The sequence below is a fragment of the Nelumbo nucifera genome, chromosome 4, assembly GCF_055504915.1.
Source record: "Nelumbo nucifera cultivar China Antique chromosome 4, China Antique-T2T, whole genome shotgun sequence".
In the NCBI taxonomy this organism is placed as follows: domain Eukaryota; kingdom Viridiplantae; phylum Streptophyta; class Magnoliopsida; order Proteales; family Nelumbonaceae; genus Nelumbo; species Nelumbo nucifera.
In genome coordinates this window covers 44,096,160-44,111,935 of record NC_142652.1, presented here as the reverse complement: position 1 = coordinate 44,111,935, position 15,776 = coordinate 44,096,160, and the positions used below count along the sequence as shown (strand labels likewise).

General features: G+C 39.9%; 1 protein-coding gene across 2 annotated transcripts in view; it reads right to left on the bottom strand.

Moving 5' to 3' along the window:
• Nucleotides 1-15,776, bottom strand: part of LOC104606971 (uncharacterized) — a 117,741-nt gene that overhangs the window by 24,728 nt on the left and 77,237 nt on the right. Inside the window, exon 15 of one of the 2 annotated variants that reach the window (XM_010272435.3) lies at nucleotides 9,273-9,432. In XM_010272435.3, coding sequence (XP_010270737.1) covers nucleotides 9,273-9,432 — 160 coding nt within the window. Of the gene's footprint in view, nucleotides 1-9,269; nucleotides 9,433-15,776 lie in introns of those variants that run through there. The other variant, XR_016085750.1, reaches the window with a different exon arrangement.

The following is a 15,776-nucleotide window of genomic DNA, read 5'->3' as shown; positions in this document are numbered from 1 at the left end:
ATGTACAACATATTCAAATGAGAATTTAAAAATAAAATCAAACATATAAAACATTTTCAAGCATGTAAAACCTCTAATCACTTTTCTCACTCAATTGCATTACTTCAAGTAGCTAATGTAATGTAAAACATATTACATTCCTGATTCTACGAGCCGCCTTTGTGCCACGCCCCTCGAGGCAAGCCCAAACAAGTCCACGTTAGGTCTTAAATTCTTAGTTTTCACACAAAAAATAATGATTTTATAATGTTAATTGATGCCCCTCGAGGCGTCAAATTTTCAAAAGGCGCACACCTAGACTGAGGTAAAAGGTGCATCAGGCGCACACCTAGGCGCACCAGGCATGCGCCTTTTGAAAAGGTTGTGCCTAGGACCTAGGCGAGGCGCATACCCTAAAATGTGCCTCGCCTGTGTGCCTAGGCACGCCTTTTAAATCACTGGAGTGATGTGCTTACATCTTGTTTCCTTATTAACTGCATGCCCATGTGAATCCTTGAAGGTCATTCTCCGTTTTATGTTTTGTTTCTTGCTTTGTCTTCTTTCTCTCTTACCCCCAGGGTTTTTGGGTGCGTGTTTTGTCCATAATCTTGAGCCTAGGATGGACAAATTAGATGTTCAATCCACTAACTACATCTTTCATGGTTATTCTAGGACTCGGGAAGGGTATAAGTGTTACAACCCTAGTTCCCGACATTCGTTTGTGTGTCCTGATGTTACATTCTTTGAGTCTGTTCCTTTTTTTAAGGGGGGTCAGATGCCCTTATTCTTCCTCCACCACTTCCGATGTTCTTCCTCCATGGAGGTGGAGGAAGTGTCCCGATGTTCTTCCTCCACCTTTGTTCTTTGCCTCCAGTGCTACTTCCTATTGAACAAGCACTAATTCGACAAGTGTATACGCATCGCCATGTACCGGCTCCTCTAGCTTTGTCACCGTCGACAGATTCGCCAGCCTCAACCCCTATTTCTGACCTTGATCTCCCTATCGCTTTGTGGAAAGATAAATGCAATTGCACTCTTCATCCCATTTCTATCTGTCTCTGTATCTCACCTTTCAGCTTCCCATCACCATTATGTTTCCATGTTGTCCTCTACTTTTGTTCCTATGGATGTTTAGGACTCTAGGAAGCACTTACCTCTCCAAGGTGGTGCCAAGCAATGGAGGAAGAACTCTCAACCCTAGCTCATAATCATATGTGGGAGCTTACCACTCTTCCGCCTACTAAGCATGTTGTTGGTTGCAAGTGGGTGTACACTATTAAGTTTTTACCTGATGGGTATGTTGAGCGGTTGAAAGCCCGATTGGTTGCTAAAGGTTATTCACAGATTGGCTCCGTTCATGTTTTGATCTCCCTTGTTGCTATGTATGATTGGCCTCTGTTTCAGATTGACATCAAGAATGCATTTTTACATGGTGACCTCCTTGAGAAAATATACATGGAGCAACCACTAAGGTTTGTTGCTCAGGGGGAGGATGGTAAGGTGTGTACACTCAAGAAGGCTATTTATTGGCATAAACAATCTCCTCGTGCATGGTTTGGCAGATTCAATGAGGTGCTGAAGAAATTTGGCATGAAATAGTGTTAGGTTCCATATTCAGCTATGAGTCCAGTGCTAGAAAGATTTTATTGGTGGCATATGTAGATGATATTGTTATACCAACAATAATAGGTTGGGTATTGATGGGTTAAAGACCTTGCATGATCACTTCCAAACTGTTAGAGTACACAGAACAGGGGTATTTTGGTCATTTGGGTTTATCTATTTGAGAGTGAAAGGTTTGTTTTATTCAAGCTTAAGTTATGTGTCCCATTACTTATGAGGGACAATATGGTCTTTCTTGTAACTATGTTATTGGAGATAAATACAAGTGGGTCGACTAGAGAGGACTGATTTTCCTCTATTGGCCAAACCCTTCTTCTTCTTCTTCTTCTTCTTCTTCTTCTTCTTCTTCTCTATTGGCCAAACCCCTATTTCTTCTTCTACTTCTCCTTCTTCTCTACTGTAACCCAGGACTAAATAAGGTTTTCACATGGTATCAAAGCGCATGTAACAAGTTCAGATCTGCTCGTCGTGCTCTTTTTTTCTGGTTTACCCAGATTTTTTTATCACCCTCCTCTCTAGGGTTTTGCAGATTTCTCAAGAACCACTGGGAGATTAAGGGAAAGGCAAAAAAGGAGTGGTCGTTTTTCTCTGTAGGAGGTCTTCATGCCTCCAGTTTGTGGTGCAGTGGCTGTTTGTGGTGATTGGTAGGAAGCTCTCTATTCGATGGTACGAAGAGAGCAGGTTCGGGTGAACAGTGTTCAACGGAGTACAAGTTGGTTCTGCAGAGTGCAGTGTAAGTGTTTGGTTTAATGGCTGAGTGATTTCAGCCCTTGTATTTGGTGTGTGAATGGTTCTGCAGTGTGCAGTACTGGTGTTTGATTTAATGATTGAGTGATTTCAGCTCTTGTATTTGGTGTGTGAGTGGTTCTGCACTGTGCAGCACAGGTGTTTGATTTAATGACTGAGTGATCTCAGCTTTTGTATTTGATGTGTAATGTATATTTTAAGAAGTTGGTGGTGTTGAAAGTAAGATAAGTTTTGTGGAGGTGCGTAAGATTGTGCTGAATATTTGCAGGTGAATACTCTAAATATAGCAGTGATTTCTTTGTGAGGTAAGGTGAATTAGTTAAGATGGCATCGATTGGAGATGGGAATGACAATAAAACAGGCATTATGATTTCTCCAAGATTACCTAAATGTTCAAATGACATCTATTAAGTTGAATGGTGAGAATTATGTGTCGTGAGCAAAATCTGTGGAGGTGTTTTTAAAAGCCAAGAAAAAAATAAAACATGTAAGAGAGGAGAAACCCTCCTCTAATTCTCTAGGGTTTAATGACTGAGAACAGGAAGATGCACAAATAATGACATGGTTGTGGAATAGCATGGAACCAAAAATTAGCGTGAACTTTATGTTCCTAGATACAGCTAAAGAAATCTGGGGTCATGCTAAGAAACTGTATTCCGGGCAAGACAATATAACTAGGGTGTATCAGTTGTACCAAGAGTACTTTAATCTGAAACAAGGCAGTCAAAGCTTGGAGGAATACTATGCAAGTCCGAGGAATATCCGAAATGAGATCAATGTGTATCATCTTCTGACACAAGATGTTCAGATTCAGCAACAACAGCGTGAGCAACTTGATGTGACAAGGTTTCTGGTGGGTTTGAAGGCTGAATATGAGCCTGTCCGAGCACAAATACTAGGGGGGTCTACTCTTCCCTCACTTGAAGTTTTTGCTCGTCTTAGGAGGACATCTGTTGAGTCTACAAAGCAATCGTCTCACTGAGACAGATCTGGTTTTGTGGTGACTAGAGGAGGAGTCCATGGAAATAGAGGTGGTGGTGGTGGTGGTGGTCGTGGACCTCTAGGTAACCGTGGTGGTCCCATGTTTAACTAACCCGATCCCCTCCACATCTACTGGTGTTTCTGAGAAGGAGATGGTGAGTGTACCCCGTGCAGTATATGAGCAGTTCCTTCAGACATCTTCTCAGCAGAACACAACTACCCTTGCCCATTTAGGTATGGCTTGTTGGCTTCCAAGCCTTCACACTAGATCATTGACTCCGGAGCGTCAGACCATATGTCTGGGACTCCTAATGTATTTTCTTCTCTTTCTCGGTCCTCCACATCTCAAATAGTTACTCTTGCTAATGGTTCTACATCTCTCATCTCTGGTGTTGCTAATGTTGATCTCTCCTCCTTATCTTTATCATCTATTTTATATGTCCCCAAGTATACACTTCTCTTTCTCGGTCCTCCGATCAAAGTGATGTCATACAATGGCTATAAGTATTTTGTAATTTTTGTTGATGACTTTTCAAGGATGACATTGATTTATCTTATGAAAGATCGCAGTGAAATCTTCAATGAAATACGTACCCAATTTGGTGTTCATATTAAAATTCTTCCCTCTGATAATGCCAAAGTGTACACTTCAATACCATTTCAGCAATACTTAAAGCACCATGGGATAATTCATCAAACTTCTTGTGCCTACACCCCACAACAGAACGATGTAGCTGAACGGAAAAATCGACATCTCCTTGAAATTGCTCGGTCTTTGATGCTTAATATGAATGTCCCAAAGCATTTTTGGAGTTATGCTGTCCTCACATCCTGTTTTCTCATCAATCGGATGCCCATGTCCATTCTTGGAAGTCAATCCCCCTTCTCGGTGTTGTTTCCCACCTTGTCTCCGTTTCCTCTCACCCCTAGAGTCTTTGGATGTGTTTGTTTTGTTCAAAACTTGGGGCCTAGTTTAGACAAGTTAGATGCACGAGCTACTAAGTGTATCTTCCTTGGCTACTCAAGGACTCAAAAAGGGTATAAGTGCTATAACCCTAACTTCCATAAGTCATTTGTGTGCTCCGATGTAACCTTCTTTGAATCGGTTCCTTTTTTCTCAGACACTAGGGTTTCTTCTCCTTCCCTCGTAGTTCCTCTTCCTGTCCCTGTTGCGGATCCCCTTCCCGTGGTTCCCATTCCAATTGCAGATTCACCTCCCGTGCCGGTTACTACTGAGAGGCCACCAATCAGACAAGTGTATACTCACAAAAGAACACCGGCCCCTCCTCCAATTCAGCCCTCGTCAGCAGATCCTATCATTACTTCTTCTCCGTTGGACCTTGATCTTCCTATTGCCCTGCGGAAAGGTAAACACACTTGTACTTCTCATCCTATGTCACACTATGTTTCAGCTACTCACATTTTTGCTTCTCATCGCAACTTTATATCATTGCTATCATTTGTTTCCATTCCCAAGACTGTCCAGGAAGCCCTTACCTCCCCAGGGTGGCGGCGAGCATTGGAAGAGGAACAATCTGCTCTACAACAAAATCAAACATGGGAACTCACTGCTCTTCCTCCTGGTAAACATGCTGTTGGGTGTAAGTGGGACTACACAATGAAGTATCTTCCAGATGATAGTGTGGAGCGATTGAAGGCTAGGTTAGTGGCCAAGAACTATTCTCATCTATATGGTGTGGGCTATATGGAGACATTTTCTCCTGTGGCTAAAATTGGTTCAGTTGGGATGTTGATTTCGTTAGCTGCTATGTATGATTGGCCTCTTGTGCAACTTGACATAAAAAATGCTTTCCTACATGGTAAACTCATTGAGGAAGTGTATATGGAGCAACCACCAGGGTTTGTTGCCCAGGGGGAGGATGGTAAGGTTTGTAGAATCAAAAAGGCAATTTATGGACTGAAACAATCTCCACGCACATGGTTTGGCAGGTTCAGTGAATAGTGAAAGACTTTGGGATGAAACAGTGTCAGGTAGACTATTCTGTGTTCAACCATAACTCAAAAGATGGAAAAATCTTGCTAGTGGTGCATGTGGATGATATTGTCATAACTGGGAGTGATAGTAATGGGATTGACAGGTTGAAGAAATTCCTACAAGACCACTTCAATACGAAAGATTTGGGTAAGCTGAAATACTTCCTGGGAATAGAAGTTGCAAGGTCAAGGCATGGAATTAACTTATGTCAAAGAAAATATGTTCTTGACCTACTTGAAGAAACAGGACTGTTAGGTGCTAAACCAGCAGAGGCTCCTATGGAACTTAATGTCAAGTTGAGTGTTGATGCAGGTGGAGAGTTTGATGATCCTGGAAGATACATGAGGTTGGTGGGAAAGTTGAATTATCTGACTATTACCCGACAAGATATATCATTTGTTATGAATATGGTGAGTCAGTTTTTGCAACATCCTTGGATTCCTCATTGGGAAGCAGTTCTAAGGATTGTTAGGTACCTGAAGGGTGCTCCAGGTCGTGGTTTGCTATACAAAAGTGGAGGGACTCTTGAAATAGTAAGGCATACAAATGCTGATTGGGCTGGTTCTATATCAGATAGGAGATCAACTATAGAGTATTGTACCTTCCTTGGTGGCAATCTTATAACTTGGAAGAGCAAGAAACAAACAATGGTGGCAAGGAGTAGTGCAGAACCTAAGTACAGAGCTATGGCTTATACCACATGTGAACTAGTATGGTTGAAGAACTTGCTACAAGAGATGGGGTTCTCGGTTGACAAACCCATGAGACTATACTGTGATAACCAAGTTGCTGTTCACATCTCTTCCAACCTAGTCTTTCATGAGAGAACCAAGCATATTGAGGTCGATTGTCACTTTGTGAGAGAGAAAGTGATAAGTTGAGTGATAACCACATCTCATGTAAGCTTAGGAAATCAGTGGGCAGATCTCTTTACAAAGGGATTGTTTCGGGGCAGAGTAGATTATATTTATGACAAGTTGGGACTATATGACATATACTCTCCAGCTTTAGGGGAAGTGTTAAAGTACACAAAACAGGGGTATTTTGGTCATTTGGGTTTATCTATTTGAGAGTGAAAGGTCTGTTTTATTCAAGTTTAAGTTATGTGTCCCATCACTTATGAGGGACAATATGGTCTTTCCTGTAACTATGTTATTGGAGATAAATACAAGTGGGTCGACTAGAGAGAGGACTGATTTTCCTCTACTGGCCAAACCCTTCTTCTTCTTCTTCTTCTTCTTCTTCTTCTTCTTCTTAGGGATAGGGGTAGCAAGATCCAAGGCATGGTATTAATCTATGTCAGAGGAAGTATGTTCTTGATCTACTAGAGGAGACAGGGCTGTTGGGTGCCAAATCAATTAAAACACCCATGGAACCAAATGTCAAGTTAAGTAGTGATGCGAGCGAGGAGTTTGAAGATTCTGGAATTTATAGGAGGTTGGTAGGTAAGTTGAACTACCTAACTATCGCTCTACCTAACATTTCATTTGCAGCGAGTGTAGTGAGTCAGTTTATGCAAAATCCTCGGATCGCACATTGGGATGTGGTACCAAGGATTGTACGGTACTTGAAGGAAGCTCCAGGTTGTGGCTTGTTATATGAGAGTGGAGAGAGACTTGAAATAGAAGGATACACTGATGCTGATTGGGCTAGTTCCATATCTGACAGAAGGTCCGCTAGAAGGTATTGCACATTTCTTGGGGGCAATTTGGTGACATGGAAGAGTAAGAAGCAGACAGTGGTAGCAAGAAGCAGTTTTGAAGTTGAATATAAAGCCATGGCACACATGAGAACTAGTATGGTTGAAGCATCTCTTAGAGGAAATGGGGTACTCGATTAACACACCTATGAAGTTGTATTGTGATAACCAAGCTGCAATTCATATTTCCTCCAATCTTATATTTCATGAAAAAACAAAGCACATAGAAGTTGACTGTCACTTTGTAAGAGAGAAGGTACTTAGTGGAGTGATAAGCACAACATATATGAATACAGGAAATAAATGGGCAGACTTGTTTACTAAAGGGTTGAGTCAGGGAAGAGTGGATTACATATGTAACAAGCTAGGACTATATGACATATACTCACCAGCTTGAGGGGGAGTATTAGAGTCGACTGTTGAGGGGTTGTATAGTCAATTTACATTATTTTATATGCTGATGTAGTTACGAGTAGATCATAAGTTAAGTGATGTGTCCCACACTTAAATGAGAGCACAATAGACTTTGTACAATATTTTAGAAAGCTATAAATAGAAGTGGCCGACTAGAGAGAGAACTCTACTTCGAACCAGACTTTGTTTCTTCTCCTTCTCTTCTCTTCTCCTTCTCTTCTCTTCTCTTCTCTTTCTCCTAATCTTTCTCCAATATTTATTTCTATTCATTATTTCGAACCTAAGGATATCACCGGTCTGAACTTTATCAGTTACCTTCAGTCTCTTGCTGACCATGCTCTATTCACAAAGCTAGAGGGAAGATTGATAGTTTCTTTAATTGTCTCTGCTAATGATATTGTGATTACAGGTAATCCAACATAAATTGATGGCCCAAAGATATTTATAGCTGTTGAGTTTGAGACCAAGGCCCTTGCAAATCTAGTATATTTCTTAGCAATGCTGTCAAACTTGGATAGGATCCAATAGTTGAATAGAAAAACTAGTAACCTGGTCAGCATTGTATGTTCATATTATGTGGTGGTTTTTACAAGATGAATGATTTTGACCTGTTAAATCAACAATACTGTGAATTAGTGACCTTTTTGGTTCTTCAACAAGTCCAAGTCTGACGACATTGTTTCCTAGTATCAAACTGGCATAGTCAAAGAAGATACTTCTCTCTCATAAAACATATCTTAGATCATCTAAAGTGAAATTGGGGGTTAAATAAGTAGATACCCCAACTGATCCTAATCATTACCTAGCTGCTGATCAGGGAGTGTTACTCAAGGATTATGGCATGGACCAAAGGCTAGAGGGGAAACTCCTAAATTGTGTTCAACTCCGCTAGAGACCTCCTACATAGTAAGTGTTGTCAGCCAGCATATGCACAAACTATAAGCACCTCATTTAGAAGGAACTAAGAAAATATTCTCTTATTTAAAAAGTTTACTAGGTAGAGGAATCTTACATGACAAGCATGGAATCTCATAGTGGAGACACATACAGATGCTATCTGGGTTCATTCAATCTATGATACATGATCTACGTAAGTGTAATATAGATGTTTTGGAGGCAACATTTAATATGTAGGTCTCAGTGTCAATGAATATGTCAGTCATCCAAATATAGTAAACATGACAGAAATGCCGTATGAAAATATTGTGAAAATTACAGACAGTGGAAATATTGTGAAATGTGTGAAAACATACAACAATATTTTATGAAATGATAAAAGCATAATTATGGCATTTTAGAATTTTATCTTGTTCCAACCCATCAAGCACAACCAAGAAACTAAGGTTAATAGACAAAATAATGCATTGTGAAGTCCTATAAACATTAAGAGTCAAAACTAAATAATAAAGTTCAAACGAAATTTACACTAACAAAAATGTGCAGATTATTCTAATGCAAAATAATATTTTCTTAATAGTACTCCAAGTAATCTATTACACAAACAAAAATTCTGATATAATGTCACATCCAAAAAGAATTTCAAACCAGCTAGAAGTGGTTATCATCTACATTAGGTGGGCTATAGTACAACTCCATATATCTGCAATATTATTGCCAACTCATCATGTTAAAATACCACCCCATATACTACTCCACATAGTGTAGATAGTTTTCACTGGGAAATATGCCAATTTAGTAATATTTCAAGATAATACCTATGGAAATGGAAATGCCATATAAACATTAGTGCCTGTTAGCCTTGACAACCATGGCATACACAAAGAAGGGATAGAAATTAAAAAACATTAAAGAGTTTTCTTCTTGTCAACATACCATGCTCTGTAATGGTGTTGCTTCTAGAGGAATCTTGTTTTTGGCTCTGTTTTGGATCTGACCGTACAATATTCAATTTCTTTCCTAGCAATTGCTTTTTGTTCTTTGATACAGCTGCCACAAGATGTATTTCATCGGAGAAATCGACATATGCCAGTCCCTTTACAAATTCAAATAATCAGAATACCTGTGAAAAATATTAAATATGGAGCATCTCGTACAAAGTCAACATGATTGTATAGTTCATTCAACCACTGACAATCAAATGTCTCTATCAGACATTTTGTCAGATGTCATTTTGCAACTCAAAAGTCAAAAGCCATATTTCTACAATGTGATAAATAGCATGTAAAACAGATGGCATTGATTCTGGGCTACCAGCATTTCCAAACCAGAAATCCTAAAAACAGAGAGAAGGAAAAAAGAAAACCAGTTCAAATAAATGATTCCATGAGCATAAAAGTTGGTCATATTCGATGAGACATATCATTCATTACCGCAAACAAAAGACCTAGTTCAGTTAAAAGGATCTATAGTCATACAGAAAAAATACATATAGAATGCAGGTCAAAGCATTAAAAAAGAACTTTCAGAAACAAATGGCTGGACAGAATTACTGCAAAACATTGAAACAAGGAACAAAGAATAATGCATCAACATATTGGAAACTATATATAGGTTCCTCCGGGGAAAGCCAGCATGAAGAAAAAGGAGGAAAGGAACAACAACCTAAAAATGTGGAAATTGATTTTATGGAACCTTCAGAAACAAATGAAACAGGACAGAAAAGACAAACACAACAAATGTCCAAACAACAGATAGATAAGCAAAGACAACCAACAGCTCAGAATTAAAGATAATAAAGACATTATTGAGAAATTGAGAATGCACATAGACTGATCTCTACATGGTACTTGAACAGCTCTAATATTAAGGGCTCCTTTATTATCTCCATCAATGGTGTCTTTATGTTATATTATGTATTCAAACATGTATTGAAACATTAATAATTAGATAGTCACATTCTTTAAATTGAAATTCTTCCAACCAGTGATAAAAATTAAATAAATAAATGCAGACTGTTCACATTCTCAAAAATTCAAAGCTTCTAATGAATGACACATATCTACGACCTTTAGATAAAAAATTCAGTTGACTTCAAAAATGTAAAAATTTGCTAGATCATACATAAAGCAGCTTTGGGATGTTGAAGAAATTTACAGTGCCTTGGGCAGCAAGCTACCTAGATTGATTCATAGGAGAGAAAATCAGTTTGTAGCTCCAAATGCCATGTGAAAAATGCAAAAGGTGCACACTCAATGAATTAAGTGCATGACTAGGCTACCTTGGCACCTTATCGAATAACAGACGCTTAGAAGTCATTCAAATTACTTGGAATCTTTGTTTTTCTTTTGTCCTTAACATTTATTGGTTACTTTTACTAGTTATGATAGAACCTGTTATTACTAAAAGTAACAAAATAATAGTTGATCATTGAATTGGCTAGTAGGAGTTTTCACATTACAATGAAGAGGCAAGACTACAAGAACTTAGAGCCGGTTCGTTTCACTCTCAGTCTCTCACACAGTCACACCTGAAGCTGCAAATGCAAGAACGAAACAGTTGTTATTTCTCTCTTCTCTTTTTCTTCTTTGCTTCCTTTCTTTTTGTTGGTTTAAAACAGGGGTCACACCCCCTTTTCTTTCCTCTTCTTTCTTTTATCATTTCCAAAGCTTTTGAATTGTTTTATTAGACAAGAACAGGGGTTTCATCCCCCCCCCCCAAGTTTTCTTCCAAAGTTCATTTATTTCTTGGTCTAAAACGGGGGCTATGCCCCCTTACAGTTCTTTTAAGTTCTAGCTTCAAACTCAAATATTATGTTTTGCATACTTGACTGCAAGAAGCATGTTAGAATACACAAATCAGGGGTATTTTGGTCATTTGGGTTTATCTATTTGAGAGTGAAAGGTCTGATTTATTTAAGTTTAAGTTATGTGTCCCATCACTTGTGAGGAACAATATGGTCTTTTCTTGTAACTATGTTATTGGAGATAAATACAAGTGGGTCGGCTAGAGGTGGACTGATTTTTCCTATTCTGGTCGAACCCTTCTTCTTCTCTTCTTCTTCTTTCTTCTCTTCTTCTCTACTTTAACCTAGAATCGAATAGGGATTTCACATAGTATCAGAGCAATAAAACCTAGTTCTCTTTTCCCTTTTTTTTCTTTCCTCACTGTTTGTCTTCTTCCTGGGTTCGCCGCCAACTATTTCAGCTTTCTTCGATTTGCTTCTAGCCTGAGTGGAAGCTCGACAAGAGGCCAAAAAGAAGTGGTCGTTTTGTGGTTTTGGAGGTGAGTATGCCTCTAGTTACTGTGGTGGTGGTCGTTGAGGTTGTGTACTAGATGCCCTCTATTCTGTGATACGAAGAGGGCTGTTTGTGGACAGGTATGAGCAGTTCTGTTTTTTGCCCAAATAGTGGACTGTAAATGCTGTGCTTTGGTTCAAAATATTTTTTTTGTGGAGGTTTGAAGTGATTAGTATGCATATCAGCCTTGTTCTTCTCTGTTTTTACCTCATATGTGTGCTGAAAGTAGAATTTTTCGACTGCTGAAGTTCACGACAGCAGTGGTGTGGTGGCGGTTGTACTGTGTTGAATGGTGTGTGGGTGATTCTGAATAGTTGAAAGTGAAACCTTGTGTCGTGTGGTGGTGTTTATACTGATTTTTGTGTTTGGTTTAATGGCTGAGTGACTTCAGCCCTTAGATTTGGTGTGTGAATGGTTCTGCAGTGTGCAGTACAGGTGTTTGATTTAATGACTGAGTGATTTCAGTTTTTGTATTTGATGTGCAATGTGTATTTGAAGAAGTTGGTGGTGCTGAGAGTGAGATAAGTTTTGTGGAAGTGCGTGAAGTTGTGCTGAATATTTGAAGGTGAATTAGTTAAGATGGCATCGATTGGAGATGGGAATGACAATAAAACAGGCATTATGATTCCTCCAGATTACCTAAATGTTCAAATGACATCTATTAAGTTGAACAGTGAGAATTATGTTCCGTGGACAAAATCCGGGGTTCAGTGACTGAGAACAGGAAAATGCACAAATAATGACATGGCTGTGGAATAGCATGGAACAAAAAATTAGCGTGAACTTTATGTTCCTAGATACAACTAAAGAAATCTGGGATCATGCTAAGAAATTGTACTCAGAACAAGACAATACAACTAGGGTGTATCAGTTGTACCAAGAGTATTTTAATCTGAAACAAGGCAGTCAAAGTTTGGAGGAATACTATGCAAGTCTGAGGAATATCCAAAATGAGCTCAATGTGTATCATCCTCTGACACAGGATGTTCAGATTCAGCAACAACAGCGTGAGCAACTTGATGTGACAAGGTTTCTGGTGGGTTTGAAGGCTGAATATGAGCCTGTCCGTGCACAAATATTGGGGGGATCTGCTCTTCCCTCAGGAGGACATCTATTGAGTCTATAGAGCATTCTTCTCTCTCAGACAAATCTGGTTTTGTGGTGACTAGAGGGGGAGGCCGTGGAAATAGAGGTGGTGGTGGTGGTTGTGGCCTTCCAGGTAACCGTGGTGGTCCCATGTTTAACCGTGAAGGAGGCCGGAGTGGAGGTCGGAACTTAGGGGGAGGTCGTGGTAAAGGAAAAAGTAATGCCCCTAGGAAGTGTACACACTATGGATTAGAGGGGCAAACGGTTAATTTCTGCTATGATTTACATGGTCCACCCAACACTTGGGCTAATCATGTTGTGACTAAGGGTAGTGGTACAATTACTGAAAGTCAACAAACTGACCCGATTTCCTCCACATATACTGGTGCTTTTGAGAAGGAGATAGTGAGTGTACCCCGTGCAGTATATGAGCAGTACCTTCAGACATCTCAGCAGAACACAACTACCCTTGCCCATTCAGGTATGGCTTGCTTGGCTTCCAAGCCTTCACCCTGGATCATTGACTCCGGAGCCTCGGATCATATGTCTGGGACTCCTAATGTATTTTCTTCTCTTTCTCGGTCCTCCGCATCTCAAACAGTTACTCTTGCTAATGGTTCTACATCTCCCATTTGTGGTGTTGGTGATGTTGATCTCTCCTCCTTGTCTTTATCATCTGTTTTATATGTTCCCAAGTTCCCCTTTAACCTTATGTTTGTTAGTAGATTAACCATGTCACTTAATTGTTCCATAACCTTTTATCCCTCTTCTTGTGAGTTTCAGGATCTCAAGACGAGGATGAAGATTGGTGGAGGGCATGAGGCAGGTGGATTGTATTACCTTGATGGTGGTAACCCTCCAGTAGCTTTTCAGTCTTCTCTTACTCCTCTTCAATGGCACTGCAGACTTGGTCATCCATTACCCAAGGCTCTGAAGTTGATGGTTCCTTCCTTGAGTCATCTTTCATCTTTGGATTGTGAATCATGTCAGCTTGGGAAACATCATAGAGTCTCTTTTAGTCCAAGAGTTGATAGTCGTGTCTCGAGTCCTTTTTCTTTAATTCTTTCTGATGTCTAGGGTCCAATCAAAGTGATGTCATACAATGGCTATAAGTATTTTGTAATTTTTGTTGATGACTTTTCAAGGATGACATGGATTTATATTATGAAATATCGCAGTGAAGTGTTTTCTATTTTACAAAAATTTTATGCTGAAACACGTACCCAATTTGGTGTTCATATTAAAATTCTTCACTCCAATAATGCCAAAGTGTACACCTCAATACCATTTCAGCAATACTTAGAGCACCATGGGATAATTCATCAAACATCTTGTGCCTACACCCCACAACAGAACGGTGTAGCTGAACGGAAAAATCGACATCTCCTTGAAACTGCTCGGTTTTTTATGCTTAATATGAATGTCCCAAAGCATTTTTGGAGTGATGTTGTCCTTACATCTTGTTTCCTCATCAATAGGATGCCCATGTCCATCCTTGGAAGTTAATCCCCCTTCTCGGTATTGTTTCCCACCTTGTCTCCGTTTCCTCTCACCCTAAGAGTCTTTGGATGTGTTTGTTTTGTTCAAAACTTGGGGCCTGGTTTAGACAAGTTAGATGCACGAGCTACTAAGTGTATCTTCCTTGGCTACTCAAGGACTCAGAAAGAGTATAAGTGCTACAACCCTAACTCGGATACTGTGGTTTCTTCTCCTTCCTCCGTAGTTCCTCTTCCTATCCCTGTTGCGGATCCCCTTCCCGTGGTTCCCATTCCAGTTGCAGATTCACCTACCATGCTGGTTACTACTGAGAGGCCACCAATCAAACACATGTATACTCACAGAAGAGCATCGGCCCCTCCTCCAATTCAGCCCTCGTCGACAGAGACTGTCATTGCTTCTTCTTCCTCAGACCTTGATCTTCCTATTGCCCTGCGGAAAGGAAAACGCACTTGTACTTCTCATCCTATTTCACACTATGTTTCAGCTGCTCACATTTCTGCTTCTCATCGCAAATTTATATCATTGCTATCATCTGTTTCCATTCCCAAGACTGTCCAAGAAGCCCTTACTTCCCTAGGGTGGCGGCAAGCCATGGAAGAGGAACTCTCTGCTCTACAACACAATCACATGTGGGAACTTACTGCTCTTCCTCCTGATAAGCATGTTGTTGGGTGTAAGTGGGTCTACACAGAGAAGTATCTTCCAGATGGTAGTGTGGAGAGATTGAAGGCTAGGTTAGTGGCCAAGGGCTATTTTCAGCTGTATGGTGTGGACTATATGGAGACATTTTCTCCTGTGGCTAAAATTGGTTCAGTTCGAGTGTTGATTTCATTAGCTGCTATGTATGATTGGCCTCTTGTGCAACTGGACATCAAAAATGCTTTCCTACATGGTGATCTCATTGAAGAAGTGTATATGGAGCAACCGCCAGGGTTTGTTGCTCAGGGGGAGGTTGGAAAGGTTTGTAGACTCAAAAAGGCAATTTATGGACTGAAACAATCTCCACGCACATGGTTTGGGAGGTTCAGTGAAGTACTGAAGGAATTTGGGATGAAATAGTGTCAGGTAGACCATTCTGTGTTCAGCCATGACCCAAAAGATGGGAAAATCTTGCTAGTGGTGTATGTGGATGATATTGTCATAACTAGGAGTGACAGTAACGGGATTGACAGGCTGAAGAAATTCCTACAGGACCACTTCAATACGAAAGATTTTGGTAAGCTAAAATAATTCCTAGGAATAGAAGTTGCAAGGTCAAGGCATGGAATTAACTTATGTCAAAGAAAATATGTTCTTGACCTACTTGAAGAAACAAAACTGTTAGGTGCTAAACCAGCAAAGACTCCTATGGAACTTAATGTCAAGTTGAGTGTTGATGCAGGTGAAGAGTTTGATGATCCTAGAAGATACAGGAGGCTAGTGGGAAAGTTGAATTATTAGACTATAACCCGACCAGATATATCATTTGTTGTGAGTATGGTGAGTCAGTTTATGCAACATCCTCGGATTCCTCATTGGGAAGCAATTCTAAGGATTGTTAGGTACCTGAAGGGTG